Source organism: Myotis davidii, unplaced genomic scaffold (assembly GCF_000327345.1).
Source record: "Myotis davidii unplaced genomic scaffold, ASM32734v1 scaffold153, whole genome shotgun sequence".
NCBI lineage: Eukaryota > Metazoa > Chordata > Mammalia > Chiroptera > Vespertilionidae > Myotis > Myotis davidii.
The window spans coordinates 479,988-505,751 of record NW_006284615.1 but is presented as its reverse complement, the minus strand read 5'-3'; the positions used below and the strand labels follow the sequence as shown (position 1 = coordinate 505,751).

Sequence of the window (25,764 nt, the reverse complement as noted above, 5' to 3'; positions counted from 1 at the left end):
CCCAGTAGGAGGTGTGCAGGAGGCAGCTGATCGATGTTTCTCTCTCATCGATGTTTCTAACTCTCTACCTCTCTCCCTTCCACTCTGTAAAAACTCAATTCTGCCATTCAGTCGATTTGCATATTAGCCTTTTATTATATAGGGTTTAACAATTTATCCATTCTAATAATGGACTTTTATTTATCCTTAAATGTTGGGGCTAGTACAAATAGAGCTTCCAGAAACAAACATGTTGTAGGGTAGCACTGTCCATTAGAACTGCAATGCTGGAAATGCTTTCTATTTGTGCTGTCCAACACAGTAGCCACTGGCCACATTTGGATATTGAGCATTATGTTGTGAGTCATGCAATTACAGAACTGAATTTTAATTTTAAAAAATCTTTAATTTAAATTTAAAGAGCTATGTGTGAATAGTGGCTACTGTATTGGATAATGCAGTTCTAAGGTATATACCCGAGAATGGAATTTCTGGGACATGAACCATGTATTTATATAACTTTTATAGCTATTGCAAAACTGTTTTCCAAAGTGTTTTTAAGAATTTACTCAACCAGTAGCTTGTGAATTTATATTGTTCCGCATTCTCATCAATTCTTGGCATTGTCAGACTGTTTAGTTTTGGCTATTCTTTGGGAACACAGTGGTCTCATATTGCTATTTTAATTGAGATTTCCAGATTGCTAATGATGTGGTGTTTCTTTCTGTATGTTTACAGATATTTATATTTCCTTTTATGTGAAATACTAGTTTAAATCTTTTGCTTATATACTGTCAGGTATCTGTCATTTTCTCATTGATCTATTGGTGTTCTTTATAAATTATATATTCTAAATAGAAGTCCTTTGTTGGTTATATATTTTGCAAGTATCCACACACAAGGATTTAAAAATATTGATACCCCAATCTTATTCCAGACGAATTAAATCAGAATTTCTGTGGGGGGGGCATATTTAAAGGTTCCCTGGGTGATATTAATTGTCCTATGTGAGGTGAATAGATTAGAAATTAGTGTAAGTAATGATTTGCTAGCCATAAACTATCTCTCTGAAGCAGTTATGGTAATGGATATGTGGACTGTCTCTGGGATCAGAATTCCTGAGTTTGCTCCCAGGCTCTTTTCATGATAGACTTTAGGCTTAACTTTTCTGTGTTCCAGTATTTTTTCATTTGTAAAACGGGGTAATAATATGTCAGATAGTCCTTGTGAATACTAAATGAGCAATTATATGTACAGTGCTTAGACCTATATATGACACATAGCAGATGCTCAGTAAGTATCTGTGTTATTTGGCAATAATAGAACTCTGTACTATTTTTAAAACTGTTTTGTAAATATAAAATAAGTTCACAACAAAGTTTTTTAAAATGTAGTGAGTTTTGCCCTACCCGTTTTTGCTCAGCATTGGTCTATGGACTGAAAGATCCCCGGTCCAATTTTGGTCAAGGGCAAATGCCCTGGTTGTGGGCTCGATCCCCAGAGGGGGGCGTGCAGTAGGCAGCCAATTAATGATTCTCATCATTGATGTTTGATTCTCTCTCTCCTTTCCTCTCTAAAATCAATGTGTGTGTGTGCGTGTGTGTGCGTGTGTGTGTGTGTGTGTATAAAGTATTAAGTGAGCCTGCTTTTAAAAAATAAACTGAGTTTCCAGGCACTTGAGGTCACATAAGGGATAATCTAGCCACTCAATAAGAGGTTGTAGAAAAGATTCAAGCCAGATGGGGTGGTTCCAATACATAGCCTTTAAGGTTTTTTGTTTTTGCTTTTATTTTAAATATATTTTATTAATTTTTTACAGAAAGGAAGGGAGAGAGATAGAGAGCTAGAAACATCAATGAGAGAGAAACATCGATCAGCTGCCTCCTGCACACCTCCTACTGGGGATGTGCCCACAACCAAGGTACATGCCCTTGACTGCAATTGAACCTAGGACCTTTCAGTCCATAGGCCGATGCTCTATCCACTGAGCCAAACCGGTTATGGCCTTTAAGGTTTTTTTAAACCATGAGTTTTTTTGTTTGTTTTTAACAGAATTCTTAGTTTAAAAGGTGAATTATAGGATTCAACACAAACTTTGATCTAAGGCTAATCTCCTTGGATTTATAGAAAGTGAACAATAAGATAGCTCAGTTTTACTTCATTTGAGAAAAGATGCATTACTGGGAGGATCACAACATGTGTTATGAAATATTTGAATTAGTTTATTCATTTCCCTTCATTTTAAATACTTGTGAACAAATTTACACTCATGGATGTTTTCAGCCATACTCAAAATAATTATTCTAAACTATACCATATATTAGAACATGGGGCTTGAACAATTTAAATCAGGTGAAAATTATACTCTGAAGTGGAGAAAAACATTTTAAACAAAGCATGCAATATGATCCATTTTTGTCAAAATTATAAGAAAGAGCTTAAAATTTTATTAGATAAAATGTAAACAGTGGTTAGCTCTGGATGGTTGCAAGTGGGTGTTTTTCTTTGCTTATCAGCAATTTCTAAATTTTCTATAATAATTATATTACTGTATAATCATAAAACAATCAAGCTTATAAATTATTTTTAAAAGCAGTGTAACAAATTTTCAGATATCTGAACAGTGGAGTAATGAATGAAATACTCCAGACAAATGAACATAACCAGATATAAAACATCTGTACTCCTGACAGTCATTTGTGTTAGGATGACTGCCTTGAAGCTACAGATCTGATAGGTGAATTTTTCTCTAATCTTCACTTCAATTAAAAATGTTGAAAGTTATTCAGCAAATAAGTGAAGCATTTGCAATTGTTAAGCTAACAATGTCAGAGAAAACATTTAACATCTCAATGCCCAATTTAATTTTTTGATAGTTTCTTTTTTAAAATGTAAAGAGAATATGCACTTTTTGGGGGGGAGGGAGTAAAGAGATTATGTGTTGGGGTATTTTTCTAGTCTTATTTCACTTTATGCAGCATAGATTAGAGGGTAAATTTAGCCCCTCTCTTTTTTTAAAAAAAATATATTTTATTGATTTTTTACAGAGAGAAAAGGAGAGGGATAGAGAGTTAGAAACATTGATGATAGCTTCTATATTTGTTAAAATGTTTCAAACTGTAGGCTCAGAGGCCTGCAAGGCGGGGGGAACATGTTGGTTTCCTCAGCCTGGCCTGCACTCTCTCCAATCAAGGACCCCTCAGGGGATGTCTGACTGCCGGTTTAGGCCTGACATCCCTCTTGCGATCTGGGACTGCTGGCTCCTAACCGCTCACCTGCCTGCTTTCCTGATTGCCCCTAACCACTCTGCCTGCTGGCCTGATCACCCCCAACTGCCACCCACGCTGGCCTGATCACCCCCAGCTGCCCCCCGTGCCAGCCTGCTCTCCCCCAACTGCCCCCTCCACCGGCCTGATTGCCTCCAACTGCCCCCTACTACCAGCCTGCTCACCCCAACTGCCCCCCCCTGCCATCAGCCTGCTTGCCCCCAACTGCCCTCCCCTCCTGGCCTGATTGCCCCTAATCACCTCTGTCTCAGCCCACCACCATGACTTTGTCTGGAAAAACATCCGGAAGGTCTCCCAGTCTAATTAGCATATTACTCTTTTATTAGTATAGATAGAGGCCTGCTGCATGAAATTCATGTATAGGGGGGGATGTCCCTCTGCCTGGCCTACACCCTCTTCAATCTGGGACCCCTCGGGGGATGTCTGACTGCTGCTTTAGGCTAACTGCCTATGCCTGCTGGCCTGATCGCCCCTACCTTCCCCCCCAGTCAGCCTGATCGCCCCTAACCAACTTTGCCTCAGCCCCAGCCTAAGCTGCAGTCTGGCCTCTCTCTGCAGGAGGCGACCTGGCAGATCAGGGGAAGGCGCCGCCCCCATTACCCCACTGCTGCTGCCACTGCTGGCCCTTCACAGCCACGCCTCCGCCCTTTGAAGCCGCCCACAGCTGCCTGAGCCTCAGCCCTAGCAGCTGCTGTGGCTTTGTCCAGAAGGTCGTCTGGAAGACATCTGCCCTAATTAGCATGTTACCCTTTTATTAATATAGATATTATAAAACCTTTCGTTCATCCTTAAAGGGATAGACATTCAGCAGGGCTTGCAAAGACTCACTTGTGTGTATTCTGGAATAGTTCTTTATTTCATTGCTAAGGAGAACTAGAGGGACTAGTTCTAGCAAGATTAACATGCAACCTGTCTAGAATAGTTGCAGCAGGACTATCCTTCTCACCACTAGTTGTATAAATATTTGCCTTTACATTTAAAAAAAGAAATTTATCTTGGTGTCAAATACTTTTTGGGTGAAGGAATAATAAAACCTACAAGTTAACTAATTTGAAACAAGTTCTGAGGGTGTAGTCTGAATTTAAGTAGATTGCTTGCCCTACAATTCTCAAATAATCTATTTAACTCTTTTAATCCATATATATATATAGAATGAAAATGTAAGGTCCTTTCAAAGATACCTTGAAATAAAGTTTAGTATTATGGAAATTAATTGAGGCAAGTGTAATTAGACTTGGACTTGATTTAATGGAATACGCAACTGATAATTTTTTTGGCCTGTCATATTTGTTCTCACTTTAATTTCACAGGAAGAATAATCTTTACTGTACCTGACGAGGAGTTCTTTCTGATTTACTCCTACACCATTCCCAGTCTGAAAGGTCTGGTTTCTTACTCTCCTCATGAGAAAGTCTTCTTTCTGGCCCTTCCAAAAAGGTGGTTTCTTCATAGTGAATATCACCTGTTTTTTCAAAGAGCAGTGGGTCAACGCCCTTTTCATTGTGGGAATCCTGTTTAGTCTCTATATCAGTATTCGTATACTTGTTAATGCCTTTAAGTGTGGAGCTGTCCAGGGAGGGTGTAGTGCTGATTTCCACTTTTATGGCACTGAAGATATTAGGAGTGTCTCTCTGAGAATCTTTTGGAGTTTTGCATTCATAGTTCATGAGATTGTGATAGGATATAGAATTTTCATCATCACCATAGTAGTCTTCATGTGCTATTTTATAAATTCCATAACTTTGTTCAAATGATAGGTTGAATTCAAAGCAGTTTCTCTTGGCTAAGTAAAAACAAAAACAAAATTCCATGGTTAGGAAAGTAGATATAAACAACAGTTGAATATACATAGTAAATAAAATTAGGAAAGTGCATTCAACCTCATTACTATGAATTTAAAAACTATCTTCATTTACTTCTTGTCAATTATGCAAAGCAAGTATGCCTCACAAATTCAAGTCATTTTTTCACTCCGTGCCTAATGTTTCTCTCTTGCACAATTAGCATTGAAATACATCCAATTCCAAGAACCCAGTAGTCTTTAAATCAGTTTTATGTATCAAAAATTTAACTATTAATTAGAAAACTCTCATAATGTCTCAGATGTGCTGTCTTTAAGTTAGGGACAGTGCATTAATTATGAAATGTAACCAATAAAAACACTTCTTGTTAGTGACTTTCCTTAACATTAAGGTAAATACTGACTGAGTTAACTAATATATGTAATAGGTTATAACAATATAAAAGAGTTAACAGGGCTTGACTAATAACTAACAAGTAACTTAGACTATTAGACTATAGTCAGGATCTTTTGAATTCTATACTACACTTAAGAAAAGGAGATATACTGTATCTATTCTGAAAAGCAAAACTCTGAAAAGCGTGATTAGCTCTAGTCTTTTGTTTTAATCATAACTTGCTAATTACAATGTATACATATGTAATTATATCAATTTATAAAATAATTCTTCAGAGAAATATGTCACCAGACACTCTGATTTTGTCCACAGTTAAAGCTTAAAATCTGATTGTGATATAAAATATTTTAACTACTTAATTTATAAAGAACACGTATCGTGCAAACAAAATGAGTCTGAAAGCCATATCCAATGTATATGTCTACCACCTGAGACTGTTAAAACCTTTTTTTTTAACGTTTTTGTTTTGAGACATAATACAGGTGACTGCTGGAGAGAATTGTTATGTCTGTAGAGTATTTTTATTCCTGACGTTCATCATCAGGTTGCAAGTCTCAGTTTCCATTCAGTGAAGCTGAGATGTGGAATTATATTTCCATCTGCATAATGAACCTGTGGTAAGTATGAGTTAGGGGAAAATTCCTTTCTTGTTTCTGGAGTTCACTGATAAAGATTTAAAGGGGGGGATCTTAGTTTGTTGAGGAAAAAAAGCTTAAATGTGAAATCGGAGTCACACTCCCAAGATTCAAGGTATTGTAATTGATCAAGCCCCTGCATACTTGAGGACAGGCCATCTTTGGGGTTTTCTGTAGTGTCGTCCTAGCAAAAGGAAAATTTATGCGGAATCCTCAGACAGTGAAAATATATCATTTTTATTCAAAGAATGCCCCTTGAGTCTTGGAGTCATCTGAACTATAAGTATTTTAAACTAATTATTTCTCACATTTTATTTTAGAATCCATGCCTCTTTCTGTATGCCTACATATTTCAGGGCCTTCCCTGAATTTTACAATAAGTACAAACAAGAGCAAGATACAGAAAACTATTATTTTGATCTTGAAAGGCATGGTTTTTATTTCAAACATGAAATTTTAATGTTATTGTTGATTCTGCTAGTTTGCCCTATGCTCTTCTATCTCGGCCGTATCAGATAGAATACTCCCTAGACCATTTGCAGTGATGTCTGTTGCATTGCTTTACTTTTCAGCTCTGATACAGGTGCTCTTTACTTCTTAAAAGAACTGTCCTGAACCACTTAATTAAGGCTTTTCATTTTCACTGGCACTAGACTCTTTTTCACAATTTTAAATACTACAAGAAGCTGGTTCATTAATTTAGTGGCAAGAGGTTAACATTTGATAGACTGTTAGAATTTATCGACTTGTTAATGTTTTTTATATGCTTTGTTCTTTTTAAAAAAAAACTCAGGTATTTGGTGGGGATTTTGTTTTGTGTTTTTCTAAAAGCAGAGGCATACACTTAAATTTTGTTTTGGAACTGTTTTCAGGCATTTATTGTTACTCTAAAAACTCTCCTAAACCCTGGAAGAATACAAGCAGCAAATAATGAAAATGCTCTTCTGTACTGTTCCATTAAATAATAATGGGCTATCATATAATGAATCTTTAACTCTTTAGAGAGTTCATCTCTTTTCAGATGCAGGCTTCTTAATGTAGACTTGGGAGATGAATTTATTTCCTACTCTGGGCTAAGAGCTATGGTGGACCTGATGCCCAAGAGCCCTCGTTGAATTTACCTGAAATTATTATTCAATGTATAAGCACTTCACAGCGTTGTTTTAAACCCACTCACTTATAACTTCCTTCCAGCACTGTGCCAATAATTGTTTCACATTATAATTTCTTTCCTCTGTTTTCCATTTACATTTGTCCTTGGACTCTTCGCCCCCTACTCGGTGGGCAACTTTCTCAATAGACCACTTTTCTGTATTTGACTGTATGATATTGCTCCCAACCGCCGCACTGAGGAGGACTTACTTTTCCCCCCATCGGATGCCACTGCATATGCATCCCGCTTGCAGTTGATGATGCAGCCACAGGGCAGGTGGGTCCAGCGTTTGGACAAGACAAACACGGGGGTTACAGTGGTGGCCAGCAGGGTTAGCAGGAAGCTGAGTGACTCGAAGGGAAGGCTCTGAAAACCCACCATATGCTGGACCACCATGTGGATCTGCAAAGGAGAGAGCTTCAGACATACCCCAGCATCACACTTTCACTTCCCCAGACCTTTCCCCAAGCATGCTGTCCCAGACTCCTTTTCCTGGCCCCTTCCCTGCCTGAGAGCCGGAGTTCTGCCCCTGGGTTGGCACCCCTAGCTTTAGTGGTGGTCTCCTGGGATCTCAGATGCTCCAGACAGAACAGGACTTTGGGGGTTTACACTCCTGAGTGTCTGATCTTGCCTGCCGCTAGCACAGTCCACAATGGGGAACTGGGGTTCTACTGGGAAAACAGGCAAGTGTCTGTGAAACCTGAACCTGGTCCCCCAGATGGTCCTTTGTCACATCCCTGGAATGTCACCTCTGTGCAGGCCAGCTGTCATAGAGGGTGCTGCCCTGGTGCTTCTCAACTGGGATCCCTCTGAAGGCTGGAACAAAAGCCTGTTTAGTCCCTGCTCTTCGCTCTCTACTTCTGATTGAGCCTCTCCGGATGGGATGGGCGTTTCCTCCTAACCAGGCAGGAATGGAGTGGAGAGAATGGAATAACAACAGAAGATGGGGGAGAAACAAGAACACATCTCTTTTTTATAACTACCTCCTTTTCTGAATACTCCCAGGGGTTGCTATGAGAAACGTGAACACCCTTGGCCACGACAGATCTTGGAAAACTCAGTATCCAATGCCCCAAAGCTCTCCTCGCCCCCTCCCCAATTTTAATATTTGGAAAGAAGCATTTGGTATCAAGGCTTCTCTGCGGATCAGCGCTGCCCTTCAACTGCCTTCCTACAAGCCCATCTCTAAAACCGCGAGAGCTACATTTGGAAGCGGACTCTCGGTGATTCCCCAGACCAGGGGCGTCCGGTCCCAGCACGCACTCACGCTGTCTGGCACACACACCCGCGCGCTGCGAGCAACTGCACTTTTACCATCATGGGAAGCCAAAGGATGACTTTGGTCAGCGCTAGGATCAAAGAGAAGCGCTTCTGCGCTGTGCTCACGCTGAAGCTCCTGGTGCCATAGAGAGTCCCCGGGTCCTCACGCCTGCAGGCTCCAGCCCCAGTGGCGACGCTGCGCCCTGGCCCGCGCTCCTGCTCCTCCACCCTTCCGGGCGGCCCCGGCGCCAGCACGGCGTCCGAGTTCGGGGAGCATCCCGCAAAGCGACGCAGGGCAGGGCCCAGAGCATCCTCTGGGCACAGGGAATGCACTCTCTCCCCAGTTGGAGGGGTCCCGGGGGTGGACGTTCCGCGGGAAATCTCCTGGTAGTGGGCATGGAGTCTCAGCGGCTCCTCTGAGCACAGCAGCTGGTGAATGAGCGGGACCGAGAGGCCGGCGAGCAGTCCGAAGGCTGAAGTGTACACCGCGAAGAGCAGCAGCACGTAGGAGCTGGAGCAGTCCGCCAGGCAGCCCCAGGGCGTGCGCACGAAGGCGCCCCAGCCGCACAGTGGGAGCGCGGAGAGCAGCAAGCTGGCTGCCCACACTGTCAGGGCCACGCCGAGCACCTGGCTGGATCTTCTGGAGGCTGCCTGGCTCCCTACCGTCCTGCGCATCGTGTAAAAGTTGTATGAGACTAGGAGCGTCGCCTTCAAGTTGCTCGAGAGGCCCTGGCACAAATAGAGTAAGGCAGAGGTGGCGCACAGAGACTGGAAGTAGTCAAAGACCTCGTTTGGCCACTGCAAAAACATGAAGATGGTCACGGACAGGACGCTCAGGAGATCATCCCCGCACCAGGACGCCACGAGCATGGACACAACAGTTCTGTTCTGCGTTTTCAGCAGGGAAACGAGTGAATAGATGCTGCCTGCCAGGGCTGCGACAGTCAGTAAGCACGTCAGGCAGAAAAGGTAGCCGTTCAGAGTTCCTGGTGGATTTAAAAGATCTGTCGAATTATGATTCTCTTTCCATAGACTAGAGTCATTTGTTAAGTTACTGAGAAATACAGACATTGTCCTCGGTCAATATTTAATTTCCCTTTCCCTGAGCCTGTACATATTCTCAAAATAAAGCTGAGCTGTTAGCTGCAAATCAGATCTCATTTTCTCCTACCAAGTTTCCCTCTACATGTTCCCCCCCGTCAGTCGAGCAGAGAATGGTCAGGCATTTCTCCTTTAGATCTGACTCAACCCATATTAAAAATTGGATTCCATGGAAAGCATCAATAAGAAACTTTTCAACATTCCCATTAAAAACAAACCCAACCAAAACCTCTTCCCTAAAACCATCAAGTTTCAGGCATAAAAGCAAAAGCTCCTCAGGCAGATTGGGAAAAAAAAAATGCTGTCTGGGTCCTTTAGGGTCCTTCTTATGGAGCAAAGCAGTTTGTAGCTGGAGAAAATCAAACTCTTTTCACTTTTTAAGAGCAGTAAAATGATGCATTTGTTTCCAGAGCTGGATTCAAAGGCAGAGAGAGTATCAGGTAGGTTTCAGCTTTGCCGATTCAGGGAGAGTGGCAGAGAGAGAGAGAAAGTGGGAGAGAAAGAGAGAGAGGAAGGGAGACACAGAAACATCAATGAGAAGCTGCCTCCTGCACACTCCCTACTGGGAATGGAGGTTCTTCAATCAGCCAGTGATCCTCGGAGCTGCAGGAAGGAGGGAGGAGCCAGCTCCAAGCAGGAGAGAAGCAGGAACAAAAGGGAGGGGAGTTCAGTGTATGAGCCAAATGATATCCATCTTTTCAGCTTGCCTCATCTGAAACAAGAAGCAGTGTCTTTGCTAAGCCTTCCCCTCTGGTTTTAACATATAAAACTAGCCCAAATACTTGCTCAGGTTTGATGTGAATGACAAATACCATCTTTGAGAAGTCCAAGCTATACCATGAAGGGGCTACTTTTATTCTTAGCTAGACCTCTCTGATTCATAATCTATTGGAGGAAGAATATTATCAATGCCATGTTTAAAAGAATAGGAGGTACCAGCTTTGGTTGTTTGTTTGTGTTTTTAAATACAGAGTGGGGCAAAAGTAGGTTACACTTGTGAGTAGGAAAAACAGTTTATTTTTGTATTATTTTTATTAGTTATTGTATTATTTTCCATACAAACAACTATAAACCTACTTTTGCCCCACCCTGTATATGTTGTACCTAATAATAAACAAAAATGTCATTACAGTCCTCATTACACTAAACAAGATTTTGCAGAATCTTTGATAGAGCCATACTAGCTTTAGGAACATAACTATTTTCTGACTGTGTCATCAAGTTAAGCGAGCCACCATTTGAATAAATAATATTTCTTGTTGTTAAAGTCAGATTACATTATATAGGGCCAGAGTGTTGCCAGGACTGTTGCAAGGAATCATTGCATCTCTGAACTGATTTAAACAGTGGTCAGTTTTGCAAGAGGAGATGTTTAGCAAAGAAGTAACTGACAGCAGTAGTTCTGATCCGCCGTTTCCCAGGATGCTTTGGGGTGGCTACCCTACAGCATTCCTTCTCAGCTCAGCCTCAAGACCAGAGGGGTCTGAATGGAAGTGGAGTAAGGGAAAGGAGAAAGTTGATATGATTACGATCTAAATTAATGGAAGTGCTAATAGAGCTCTGAGCATGCCCTTCATTTTAGAGATAATTGAAGCTACATTTTGAACCTGAATCTGTTCAAGTGGAAAGTGATTGTATTAGGCATTGCCAGCCATACGTTTCAATAAATACAGTAGGTGCTTTGCTATTCTTGACATGGTGTTTGATTTCCCCTTTGCTCTGTAAATGGAACACAATCATTGACAGTTAGCACAACACTCTAGCTCTCCCTACTGTTAACATAGACCTTACAGTGTGGTGCGAGTAAAGATCTGGGGTAAACTCATCTTAAAATAATGTTGCTTCAGAAAGCACAAAATGATAAACAGACCTTATTTTTTACTATGTTCAGTCTTCTGTGGCATGCTATCCTCTCTCTTCTCTCAGATATTATTCTTTCCTGCCATATGAAAAAATATTATTATTTAATATGGTATTTAACTCTGGATTTTCATTTGGGTTGGGCAATCAGTATCACACTGTTAAAAATGAATAGACAATAATAGTTGTTGCAATTCCATTTGATGTCTAGGGACATTCCCTCTATCATTACCATCATATCTGGGTTTTCTATTAAATATAAATTTGGAAGAGAGACATCTTACCAGAATGTCACCCTGGTCTCTAGGCTATAACAAAAGAAGCAAGAGTGTTAGCACACATCCAAAAGTTGGTGGAATTATAGCCAGTGGGGGAAGTAGGAGAAATATCTGAGTTTTACTCCAGACTTTGCAGTTATAGGCTGTATAACCTTGGACAAAAGTTTTTATACTTTCTCTGAGTGTTTGCTTTCACATCTGTAAAATAAGAGGGCTTGAATGGATTATTTTTAGGCCCTTTCAGGTACTAAAGGGACAATATAATATTTAAATAATTTGGGTTAACTTCATCTTAATTTTCTTTTCTGCCTGTTTCACAATAATCAATATTGTCACCCAGCTGGTGTTGCTCAGTGGTTGAGTGTTGACCTATGAACCAGGAGGTCATAGTTTGATTCCAGGTCAGAGCATATGTCAGGGCATATGCCCAGGTTGGGTTATGGCCTTGATCCCAAGTGGGGGAGGGGAGCGGGGCGCGTGCAGGAGATAGATGATCAATGATTCTCTCTTATCATTGATGTGTCTTTCTCTCTCTCCCTCTTCCTTCCTCTCTGAAATCAATAAAAATATTTTTTTTTAAAAAATCTATTGTCATCAAATAAAAGATAGAAGATTGTAAGAGATTATGCTTGGATTCTCCAAGCTTTCTCTTTCACTTTATCGCATAAAGGCCCTTATCAATATGAAGATGGCATAAGATTCAAGCAGCCTGAAATGTTGGGCCAACTGAAGGATCAGGGTTGCCCTGGAGGTCTGTGGGAACCTATAGTAGCTTTGTATGAGTGAGAAGTAAAAGTTGTTGTGTAAATGGCTGAGTTTGAGGTTCAATTGTTACTGAGTGCTAATCTAGCTCATCCTATTATAGTTAGATATACTGTTGCCCCCACACAGGTCAAAAGTGGTAGAGCCAGATTTAAAAATCATTGTCTGGTTCTGCATTCTTAATCACAACAGACCCAGACTTTCCAATGACCCCTCTTGGCACCTCATGCTTGGGAACATTCCCAGTGGATGTTAATAATGATAAAGTTTTGTTTTTGCTTTCCTTTGTCAAAAAGCGTGTTTGGAATATCTTCATTTTTCAAAATTTTAACTTATAAATAACTGTCGACCAAGCTTTATGTATATATATATGTGTGTGTGTGTGTGTGTGTGTGTGTATATTTCTTGAAAGTTGTAAGCTCTTCCGTTAACCCTAATCTCATTTCCTTTACAATATCCTCATGAGCTAATAATAAAATAATCATTCTAAATGTCTTACACATAACTTTTAGAAAACTAGAAAGAAAGATGTCTAAGAAGCCCCTTGTGCCTTAAAAATTTTTTCCTTTCTTGTGAGACTCATTCCTCTGTCTCACTTGCAATAAAGTTATATCTATTTAAATAGAAATTATGATTATGCTAGAACAGCTTAGGTGAAGACTTGTTTATTGTTGTCCTACTGCTGCCTTGATTATTTTTTTAAAATGTTTTTAATGATTTTTAGAGAGAGAGGAAGGGAGATAAAAACATCAATGAGAGAAACATCACTAGGCTGCCTCCTGTATACCCGCTACTGGGGATCAAGCCTGAAACCAGGCATGTGCCCTGACCCAGAATCAAACCAGCGACCTCTTGGTGCATGGGTAAATGCTCAAAAACTGAGCCACAATGGCCAGGCTGTTTTGATTATTTTAAAACACATACCAAATACAGCATTACAGACTATAAAACAACCCACAGAGAATTACATGGCAATAATTTCATTAGGCTTTTAGTTTATGAACTCCTTGATGTAATTATAACTTTGCAAAGCACTGCAGGCTATTCATTTCTCTAAAAGTCTACATTATATCTGAAAATCCTCAGAACGGGAAATGGCATTAAAAAAGTCTAGTTGAATATGGCAAAATAACATCTGTAGTAAACACAGGACCAATGGAAACATTTAGTCTTATTTTATGAAAATAAAAAGGTATCATAGATAAATTAATCATGAAGATGATAATATTTCTCTTTCTAGAAATATAGTGTTATGTAGCCAAAACATTGTAGAGGATTGGCCCAGTTTAAGACTTTTGCTAACTTAATAATCAGAGCTGAAATGAAAGATCTCATAAATTATCCAATATATCTATACAGATACATTTACTACATAGAAGTAAAACCTAGATTTTATAAACATGTATAATGTATAAATTTATAATATATATGATTGTACATATCTAATATCTATATTATATAAAATACATGCATACTCTGCTTTAGCTGATGGTTTTTTAAAAAGGGACTATCAATTTGGCATCATAGGAGAACCCAATTGTTGTGATTTATTTTCTTCTTTTTCAATGTCTCATCAGAAACCTACAATATTTACTACTGCCTGATTACTATGCCTATAATTGTGTCCTGTGAATAAGGACACAATTTAATTTGGATTTGGCTCCAAGTCAAAGAGACTAACTTCATGAATCTAATTTTGAAATCTGCTAAATACATTGTTAATCCAAAGGTCTCTCAAATAGGAAATTTTATGATTTTTTTTAAACCTGTTCCCTGGATGAGACAAAATTTGGAGGTATTTCTGTATGTATGTACATCTATATATATATATATACCTATGTATGTTCATATGATAATGTAGAACAGCTATCGAGAGAAATAAGGCTTGTTATTAATGGTCACTGTGCAATCAGTTTTACTCATCTGGTAGTTATATAAGGTTCATCTAGCCATTAATAAAGATAATATCTGGAGGAGAATTTTTATAGAGCTGTGTGAAGCTGTTGAATAGATTAAGAATGACTGAACCTATCCTACAGAATAAAAATAGCAACAATATATAGCCGTTTTAAATATGATTATATGCTAAGAACTTGCATTCATTCATTCAACATCCATTTGAGTATCTAAAGGTCAGACAATGTGCATTAGTGGCAAAGAACATTATAGTTTCTGTCCTTTGAAACTATGGTCCAGTCATTTTTCATACTATCTTCTTCCTTAAATTCCTCTCTGAAAAAAACCTTTCATCCTAAGGGATTCAATACAATAAATATTTAATGCTTAGGATGAAAATGTCTTGATGCACAGCAAATTGACCAAGCCTTAAATTAGTAATGAGATAATGCAAGGGGACCCCTATACCTTATTTTCACGGGGTCCATTTGAGCTACACGATTTCAAAGAAATTATTTCAATATCTCTGTTATCTCAAGGGTAGAATAATATCTTTTAAAAAAAATCCAAAATGTCTTTGATGGTTTCCTACTCATCTTGATTTGAAGTGCTTTTAGTGTTGCTTCCTTCTGAAGGAGCATCCTTCTGTAAGCCTTGCTTTTCCTCCTGTTGGCTGACAGAGAACAGGGGAGCAACCAACACACAAAACTGCTGTTCGTGCAATTGGCTAAACATGGTGGTGATTCTATAGCATCCTGGGCATTTTACATCCATTAAGTAGGAATCGGGGCTCTGCACCAGGTTCTTCCTCTTGTGCTTCCTCTTCTCTTCTGGAGGGGGACGGAGGAGATCCTTAGCGAGAAGCATACTGTCGTGGGGAGGTTGTCACTGCCGGAAAGGCTAGAATAATGTCTTGAGCCAACTATTATCAATGCAAGTGATGTACAAAGGAATTCTGATCTTAATTTTTAAATTTTTTTCACTAGGGAGCTGAGGGGGTGAAAACTTTTCAGTAACTATGAGACTAGTTCTTCGTTCTGGCCTGGCCTTGATTTCTTTTCATTTGGCATGTCCCATGTAATGCTGATACTTGATTATAATGTATCTTCCCTCTCGCTCCTGTCCCATGTCAGTGTGTACTAGGGTATTGCTTCCTTTTAAGTAAAGCCTTTCTTAGTATTTTCAGAAATTTCTGTCTCCACATCTATAAATGGTTAACGTTCACTTTATGTACCCAAACTTCATTAACCATATTCTCAAAGATGGTTGCTCTTTCCAGTCCTTTGCCAAATGAATGCCACTCATTGCCCTGGGAGTGGCATCTCTTTCTGTGCCCAGTGCTATGGCTTTGCTTTCTAATCTGAGCACTCTCTCCTATAGGAGCATCATCATCTTGCCTTGAGATGATACCTGGGGCATGGTAATGGGTAATATGTTTTATCTCATGTCTTTTGGCAGGAGGAGTAATTTCCTTATAAAGGTCCCAGTTTACTTAACTAAATAAAAACAGTGACTTTGAAAGATTTCTTGATTTATTTTAGGAGTTGGCAAACTATGGTCTCTTTTTTTTAAAATAGAGTTTTATTGGAACATAGCCATAACCATTTGTTTAAGTCTTTTCACGGTTGCTTTCAAGCTACAACAGTGGAGTTGAACACTGAGTAGCTGTGAGGGAAACTGTGTGACCTACAAAGCCAAAAATATTTATTATCTGCCTTTTTACAAAAAATTGTTGATCCTTGATATAAATAAAATAGCATTTCAATTCAAAGTAATCTCCAATTGGTAGAATGTTTGAGTCATTTGTGAGATTTAGACATATCTACATTTTATGTAATAATATTATATATTATATTATACTAGAGGCCCGGTGCATAAAAATTTGTGCACTTGAGTGGGTGTCCCTCAGCCCGGCCTGTGCCCTCTCGCACAGGGAGATGGCCACCTGCCCTCGGGAGATATCCACCTGCTGGCTTAGGCCTGCTTCCCCGGGGGATCGGGCCTAAGCTGGCAATCAGATATCCCTCTGGCAGCCCGGGAGCCCTCAGGGGATATCCACTTGCCAGCGGGGAGCAGGCCTAAGCTGCAGTCGGACATCCTTAGTGCTGTTGAGGAGGCGGGAGAGGCTCCTGCCACCACTACTGTGCTGGCAGCCATTAGTCTGGCTTGTGGCTGAGCAGAGCTCTCCCTGTGGGAGCACACTGACCACTGGGGGCAGCTCCTGCAGCCTGGGTGAGGGGCTGATGGCTGTTTGCAGGCTGGCCATGCCCCCCAACTGGGATCCTCACCCCATGGGTGTGTGGCCAGCCTGGGTGATGGGCTGATGGCCGTTTTCAGGCTGGCCCAGCCCCCTGGTGACCCAAGCTCCCAGCCTGTCCTTTTTTTCTTTTTTTTTTTCCAGCAGGTATCTGGGATTTATTTATCTTCTCTAATTGAAACTTTATAGCCTTGAGTGGAGCTGAGGACCAGCCAGGGCAAGTGGGAAGCTTGGCTTCCTCCATCGCCGGGGGCAACCCAAGCCTCCTGCTCACTCCAGCTTCATGGCTCCCACCATCTTTGTGATGGAGTGATGGTTAATTTGCATATTGTTCTTTTATTAGATGGGATATGTTATAATTAATAATATCAATAACAACAATGCTAAAAATGGCTAACATTTATTTAGTCCTTATAATACACTGGACATTTTTCTAAGTTATTTACATGTACTAACTAATTGAATCCCACAATCCTATGATGAGGGTATTAGTTTTAGCCCTGTTTTTCAGATGAAGGAACTGAGACATGGAAAGTAAATTACCCACCTAAAGTTACACTGCTGGTAGTGGATTATCCAGAGACAGAACCCTGGATTATGGAAGCATGATTGTATGTACTTTATTTTTCTGCCCTGTTCTCTAGATTTCTTGACGTAGCAAACATCCTGTGCTTCAATAAATCAGAGGGATTGCTGAGGAAGAGAACTTCCTGAGGCAATACAAATTTCTGAGGCCCTAACTCTAATAGAATAATAGAATGATGTAGATGGCCACCTGTTTTTTCTTTTCATTTAGTATTACTGAGCTCCAAGGATCTTAAAGAAATTATCTCAGTAGCTCTTACTTCCCTAAGGGAAGTGAAATTGTATCCAAAATCTAACAGCTGAGAAGTTAGTGCATGCAGACAGAATCGATTGATCAAGATGATACTGTAATTCAGTGACTGAGATGGCAATTAAATCAACTTCTTCCTTTTCCTCATTTATTGTCTGCTCACAAGGGCAGAGTTGTCTCTGGGCTTTGTATAGAGAAATACCCCAGGGTTTTTAGGTGTATTTAAAATGAAAAGGTTATTTATAGACTTTTAAAATCTTGAATAAAAGAGAGATACAGTAAGGGATTAGAAATAATAGTCCTGTAAAGGTGAAAAGTGATATTGATTCTCTGGTCACTGTGGTGGAGAAAACGAAATCTGACGACATGAATGTGATTTCTAGCTCTCCCTGGACTTGCTATGAATCCTTCAACAAGACACTTAATCCTGTGTATGGCACAGTATTTCTATCTTTATAGACAGGATAATAATACCTATCCTGAAGAACTTTAAAAGCTCAGATGAAAAGCATGTTAAGAGCTTAGAATAATTAATGATGAGTTTATGGTGTACGTAAGTCCATAACTGGCAATTTCTTTCAAAGGGAAATACTACACCATCACCAGTTCTGGGTTCACTGATAGATGACAGTAAAGAGGAAGCTGTTGTGGTGAGGCATTTATCTCCTCCTTTCCTTCCATGTCCAGTGCATATCAGAACCCCAAAAGTCACTGTATATATTATGCCATTTCCTAGTTAATGCTCAAATTAATAAAAAGTGCAATGAAAAGAGAGGACAGAAGGGAGTGGGGAGAGAGAGATAGTAAACCTGAGGTAACTGGGCTGATAGATTCTGTTATTGGTGGTGGTAGGCATTGGGGTTGGAGGGTATATGCCCAGCCTAGAAAGGTAAGGGGTAAGAGACAAATTGATAGATACAGATTCCATATTTTAAAATTGATTTGTCCCAGAGAAAATTTGACATAAAAGCCATTAAGTCAGACTTATAAATGGGTTAAATATAATGGTAAAGGAATGGAAAACAAAACTACAAATGAAAACTGTGCTCTCACTGTGCAGAAGTAATAACTAATCACAGTTTCATATGTATACACAAATAGAATCTATTTACATATGTAATATACTTATATCTTATTTTTTTTATGGATCAACTCATCTTGGAGATCATATCAGCACTTCATTCCTATTATATAGCTGCTGTATATTTGACTGTATGGATAAATGATAATTTAATTAGTTCCTTATTAAGGAGCATGTAAAATTTTTACCCTATAGTTTTTTTTCTAAAAAAGAATGTGAGTGAACATCCTTATACATATATCAAGGTATCTTTTTGTAAGATAAATTCTCAACATTAGAATTGTTGGGCCAATCTTGCTTTTAGAGTTTGACAAATCTGACTATGTAGTTACCAAAAAGCTGTTCTAGGAACAGTAACATAAACCTAAATATATTATATATTTACTAGAAGCCCAGTGCATGAAATTCATGCACGGGTGGGGTCCTTAGACCTGGCCGGCGATCGGGGCCTATTGAAGCTGTCTTGCCCAGTCCTGATCAGGACCAGGCTGACCGGGGCCTGCCAGCTGCTGGCTGCTGGCTGCCGGCCGGGGCCTGCTGGTCAGGGCCTGCCGGGTGGGGGGAGGGACCAGGGGAGGTTGGCTGGCCATGGAAGGTTGGCTGTGGGAGTGCACTGACCACCAGGGGTCGCTCCTGCATTGAGTGTCTGCCCCTTGGTGGTCAGTGTGCACTATAGCGACTGGTCAACCAGTTGTTCCGGTCATTTGGTCGTTTAGGCTTTTATATATATAGATAAGTGCCTGTTGTATATGAAGGAAATAAGAACTTTAAAAGTGGATATGTGACACTATTTATTATAGTATTAGTTGTGTGGGTGGTGAGTTGGAGGTATCTGGAAGGTCATAACTGGAAGAGAGAATACATAAAATGTGGTGGATACACATAGCATGAAAAGTACTGGTCAGTTGTACACAGAGCAATATGGATTGATCTTAGAAACTTTGGTGCTTAAAAAAACCCCACAAGTAACTGAAGGAAGGTGTATGATACAATACTATATACATGTGTTAGAAATAAATTGATGCAACAAATAAATGCAACATCAACTCACATTTTGTAAAGACGTAAGCTACAAACAAGAAGTATAAACATTAAACCCAATAGATTGTATCCCTAAGGGATAAGAGAAATTGGAATGGATTATAGAAATAAAAGGAAAAAGAAGTGAAATTGCCTATTTTATCTGGATTTTAAAACATATTTGCATAGAGCTGAGCTAATCACTCTCTAATAATTCATACAATTTTCCCATATTTTGACATTTCTCTCCTAGGTTTCATTTTGAATATTTGTGTTTTAGCAATTTTTTTTCTTGATTAGGTGGGAGTGGGTATCTATTTTATTGGAAACACTAGCTTTTGGATTTATTTATCAATGCACTGCTTTTCTTTTTAACCCATTAAATTAAATCAATTTTTTTTCTTTTTTAACTTCTTGGGTTGCATTATTATTTATTTATTTTGGTTCTTGTTTAGAAATATGAATGCTTGAGGATATATATATATATATTATGTAATATAGTTATTATTTTTTAAAATCTATACTCTGTTTTAGCTAAAACCAATAGGTTCCAATGTGAGTGGGAACAGAAAGTTTGACCGGAAGTGGTGGACCAAGTTGGTATTTTCCAAAGTGGTTCAAACTAACAGCCCCAAACCAGAGTGGTTAGGAGTGCTTCACCGACAAGAGCCAATAAAGAAAATTATAGATTGACTGTAGCTTAAATCCTTGTTGTCTGTTTGTGATTAGTTGTCCTTAAGTATCCATTTACTAACCTGGAGGCATTTACAGGTTTAGATACTGGTTTGATTTTGTAGACCACCTCCTTCTAATAGCCTCCTTGTTTAATTAATTTAACAACAGAGATATGAGTTTGCTCTTGTCATTCTACTGTCTTCAGTACAAAACTCATTGTATTAGCTTCATTAAATATGGAGTCTTATTCCCTTTTTTATTTCTTTTTTGGAGGAGGGTGGTTTTTCATTCTGTTTTGTAGAGGAGAATTGAGTAGAAATATCTTTTCACCACTATGTTGTTTTTTTTACCACTGCTTTTGGTTGGAAGTCCCCCTAGTAAATATTGTAAAATGCAATCTGAAGATAATAATGATAGTGAAGCCTAAGTTAAATATTTGGAACTCAAGAATTTATTTGCCTCAAGTTAAAGCAAAGAGCCTATGTTATATTCATATTCTATAGTAAAAATTCTTTGAAATACTTTACAGGACTCCCCCAAATGTCTCTTTATACTAGAATTGTATTATCTTGAATATTCTTAGATTCTTGGAATCTTCTTAGAGGATTATTAGAATGAAGCCTGAAATATTTTTTATAGAATTTGATTGTATTAGGACTTAGCCTATTAAAAAACAAGCATTTGTATTTTATATCTATACATATATATAAAAGCCTAATAGGCAAAGTGTCCCTTCAGGAGTTTGACCAACCAGGAGTTCGATTGCTCCCTATGACATGTGCTGATCACCAGGGAATGGTGCAGAACAAAGGAAGGCCCTGGGTAGCAGCTGGCAGCTGCTAGGGACCCTTCCCATGTATGAATTTTGTGCACTGGGCCTCTAATATATTTATAATATAATACTAATATCAATATAGTCAGATTTTCTTAAATAAATCCAATGAATAGTATCAATTTTTAATGAACTAATTAATATTAAGCATAAACATGGATTTGAATATTGATAATGGATAAACAGTTCTATATATCAGCAGTTGCCAACCTTTCAGACCTCACGGACCACCGGTTAGTGACCACTGCTATATATAATGATTGTAAAAGAGCAAAGGAAAACTTGTGTGATAATTTTCTCAGAACCACCTGGTAGGAAACTTCAGATTGTATTGAGTCATCTGTAGAGTAGACACTCAATAAATATTTGTTATATTGAGTTGAAGTAAGCTCTCTTTGTAAACAAACAAAAATGGTGAAAAGATGAAGATAGCGTCATGGCATCCTGTCTTATTAGGTCAGATTCTCAACTTCTCTGAAAAGAATTTGAGTGTCTTGAGCATGGTTTGAAGTTGAGGCTGAGAGAGGTCTTTAAAACATTCTAAACAAGGGGATTTTAAAGAAACTAGATATGGGAAGTTTGAGAAAAAAAGTTTTTAGGGTTTTGATTATAAAAGTGATAATAGCTTATATTTATTGAATGGATATTATGTGCTAGAGTCTCTTCAAAGTGCTTTCCTTAGCATTTATGGAGTTTTCATGTGGAAGTGGGATTAGATTTATTCTTTGCTTCTCTATATGGAGAAATATGTCTAAGCAGTGGAGATCAGAAAAATTTAAAGTGAATATATGAATTTTAAAAAGAACCTACCAGAACTCTTTGAAATTTAACTGAAGATCTCCTGAAGTAGTAAGATTCCCTATCATGGAAAGTGTTCAAAGAGCACCTGGGTTCCCACTGGCATGGGACAATTCAGAGATAATTCATAATTTCAATTGAAGGTCAGACTGAGTAACATAGAAATGTTCTTCCAGTTCTGAATATCTGTGATGCTAAAATCCATTTCTTGGATCTCATTAAAGAAAGTAATACATCTTTAGAAATAAAAACATAGGCTTTTGATATAGAGATGTTGAAGTTATCAGTAGATTTAAACTTACTCAAGAAGATTTTTGAACACATGTTAAAGTAATAAAATTGCAAGCTAGTTAGAATTTGATTAATAAAAGCAGTAAAACACACTTGTCTCTCTTAAACATATCTCCAGAAGAGAATTTTACTCTACTATTTAAATAGCGCATAACAAACATAAAACTCCCATCATTTTACTGAAAAAGACAACAAGCACATTATGAGACTATAAAGTGGGGTTTTTTATAGTTCCACTTTTCCACAATTAGGTACATGCAATATATAAACCTTTTAGCTCTTTAGGTTATCTCTCTCCTCCTTATCTTACTCTCTCTGTTTTTTTCTGTCTCTGTCTTTTCGTCTCCTTTTGCTTCTAATGTAGTTTGTCCAAAAACAAAATTTCTTTTTGGAAACTTGTGGAAACATGAGTGGCGTAGGGGCAAAATATAACTATAACTTCTTCTTTTCTCAAAGGGTTACAGAAATGGTCTATTTTATTACACTCCAGCGCCATTAAATAATGATACATCTTAGCATTTTTCTCTACATAGTTCTTAATTATTTTTTATTTGTAAAGTGATTCACAATATAATAAGTAATTTCACCTACATTGTGATCTTATTATATACGATCTTACTATAGTATAGTTGATTTAACCAATAGTTAGCAGTATTCCCTATCATTTGCCATTTGCAATAGTTAGTTAAAATTTGCAATAGCTACATTTTAAAATCTTCAGTATGTACAATATAATAATTTTCTATGGCATGAAATTTCTCCAAAGAGTTTTTTTTCTACTCAGAAACTATTTCTTTTTTGGAAAGCTTATGAGCCTCTCTATTTTAATCACCATCACAAGCATTTGACTCTCTTGAGAAGTTAAAGAACATTTTCATGATTACAACTAGATAATAAAACTCTTGTATAGTTTGAGATGTTGTGTGTTCAGCTGGATTTACTCACTGGCTAAATGTCTTACTCCTACATAAAAGGCTTGTCATGTACAAATTGGGCAAAACTATTGATAAATTAGTACATGGCATCAACCTTCTGGATTGCTTAGAAATACTCGACATGATTAATGTTGTGTTGGAAATGACAAGTCCCAGGTCTATGTCAAAGAAAAACTGACTTTCTGTTGCTGGGAATTTTAGGTTTGGAGTGTTTATTTGAAGTTGATGTTGACAGAACCATGTTCTTTTATGGGGCTTTAGAGATATTGATAATATGGAAACTATTCCTTGTGGAATTAGCAGAATAAATAACTCATTTTGGTCTTAACTCTGTGGTCCTGAGCCTATGCCCCAATAGTAGCTGGGCTGTGAGTAATTTTTGAAGGAGACTCTGCCTGTGCTTTGGAGATATATCTTGAGTGCTTTAGAATCTAGTGAAGTGCTTCTCTGAAGCCTTTAAGTGTCCTGGTATAGTAACCTTTTTTTTGCCAACTGAGATTGTATTTAAGAATAATCAGAGATAGCATATTGAGGACATAGAAGGTTTTGTGGTAAAAATGTCAAATAACATGTCTTTCTGCAAAGAGTTAGGTTGATTGCCTAGGCACTGAGCCTTTATGAACCAGGTAAATAGATAAATCAGTTTTCATCACTTAAACCTGAGTTTGACACCAACCCCTAGATATGCATATGCAATTTGCATGTAAGCATAAAAGTCATAGAATTGTAACTCACCCTTCTTTTCTACCCACTTCAGAGTTAGTGTGTGTGTGTTTTTTTAAGTCTAGAGAGTAACCCAGATGATGGATATAGACTTTTAAGTTTTACTTACTGTCCAAGAACTAAATGTATCGTAATATTTTCAAGCTAGTTTTTATAAAGACTCTAGAGACTTAGAATTTTCATACCTCATTTTCTCCACTTTCATGCAAATGAGGAATCCAGAGTTGTGATGGGTGACTCAAAGTTAAAAGTAAATGTAGTCTGGTGTAATGCTCATCAACAGAAATTTGCTGCCACCAATCTAATATCAACTAGAATCCCAAATCTGGGGTTCAGAAAGAGGAGAAACTTTATTCAAGAGAACAGTTTGCAAATTGGGGAAACAGTCTCCTCTGGAAACCAAAAGTATGTTCTTCAAAGACAAAGGGGAGGCTGCTTTTGTAACAGACATTCCCATCCTGGTTCTTAATTGCTCCACTTTCATGCAAATGAGGAATCCAAATTTGCACAACCTGATTGGTTCATATAGCATCATATTATCTTTGAGCATTCCGATTGGTCATAATGGAGCTGCTCTGATTGGTCGGCAAATGAGAATATAGCTGCATAGTTCAGAGTGGTCTGAGTAGGTCTCAGTCCATTGGTTGAAAGATAATAGCAGGAACTTCTTTATAAGGATTGACAGCAGGAGCACAGTGAAGGAGGCTGAAGGTTCGTCTGCAGCTTTTTCCTGAAATGCAGCATAGGTGAGGGTCCTCTGCAATGGCTGCTAGATTCTAGTAATGCATTTGTTCTCAGTTAACCATGAGGAATCCTTCTTGGCAGATACATTCCTTCTTGAGGTCCACTGTAATTATCCTAGACTTAGGTGTCAGGTCATATCATCCTATCCTATATAATCCTATATAATAAAGAGCTAATATGCAAATGGTCATCATGCCCTCATGCCATCATGCTGTAATGGCTCAGACACTCAACAGTGGGGAGAGAGGAATGGGGATGAGATAGGCACAAATGAGCTCACAAGAGAGGAATGGGCCCAGCCAGGCACAAATGAGCTTGTGAGAGAGGAATGGGGACCAGCCAGGCTGTGGCCCAGGAGAGGGACAAGCTGCCTGCCTTGTGGTCCTGGGTGCCAGTGGCTGTGCCTGTGGCTGCGGCCCAGGAGAGGGACAAGCCACCCGCCCCACAGCCCCCACAGCTGCAGCCAGCCCAGGCGAAGCTGGCTCGGGTCCTGGGTGCCTGCGGCCGGCTAGACGGAAGGAAGCCCAGGTCCCAGGTGCCGGCAACTGGCCAGAGGAGGGAATCCTGGGTCCCGGGTGTGGAGCGAAGCAGAGGCAGTTAGGGGCAATCAGGCCAGCACGGGAACAGTTAGGGGCAATGAGGCAGGCAGGCAGAGGTGGTTAGGGGCAAGCAGGCAGGCAGGCGAGTGGTTAGGTCCAGTGGTCCTGGATTGTGAGAGGCAGTTGGATATCCCCCGAGGGGTCCCGGATTAGAGAGGGTGCAGGCTGGGCTGAGGGACTCCCCTGCCCCCGCATGAATTTCATGCACTGGGCCTCTAGTCCTATCTAATAATAGAGAAACATGGTAATTAACCATAACTGTGCTACCCTTCCCATTGGCTAATCAGCAAGATATGCAAATTAACTGCCAACCAAGATGGCGGCCGACAGCCAGGCAGCTGAAGCGAACATGAGGCTTGCTTACTCGAGTGATGGAGGAAGCCAAGGTTCCCTGCCTGTCGCAGCCCAGCCCCGAGTTCCAGATGCAACCATGTTGCAATTATAGAAGCTAAACAAACCCAGACACCTGCTTTCAGCCATCGACGGACTCAGAGCTGGAGCCGGGCCTCAGAGCTGGAGCCAGCTCTCAGCTCCAGTGACAGCTATAGAAACTAAATAAATCCGA

The 25,764-nt window shown here is 39.3% G+C and overlaps 1 protein-coding gene and 1 pseudogene across 1 annotated transcript in view; both read right to left on the bottom strand.

Moving 5' to 3' along the window:
• Positions 1–10,073, bottom strand: part of GPR149 (G protein-coupled receptor 149) — a 50,676-nt gene extending 40,603 nt beyond the window's left edge. Inside the window, exons 1-3 of the mRNA XM_006754874.2 lie at positions 8,567–10,073; positions 7,462–7,654; positions 4,598–5,049 (exon numbers count right to left, since the gene is read on the bottom strand). Of these exons, the coding sequence (XP_006754937.1) occupies positions 4,598–5,049; positions 7,462–7,654; positions 8,567–9,583 (1,662 nt within the window). The 5' untranslated portion in view covers positions 9,584–10,073. The remainder of the gene's footprint in view (positions 1–4,597; positions 5,050–7,461; positions 7,655–8,566) is intronic.
• Positions 10,074–15,002: 4,929 nt separating this feature from the next.
• LOC102757092 lies at positions 15,003–15,276 on the bottom strand (annotated as a pseudogene).
• Positions 15,277–25,764: the final 10,488 nt, after the last annotated feature.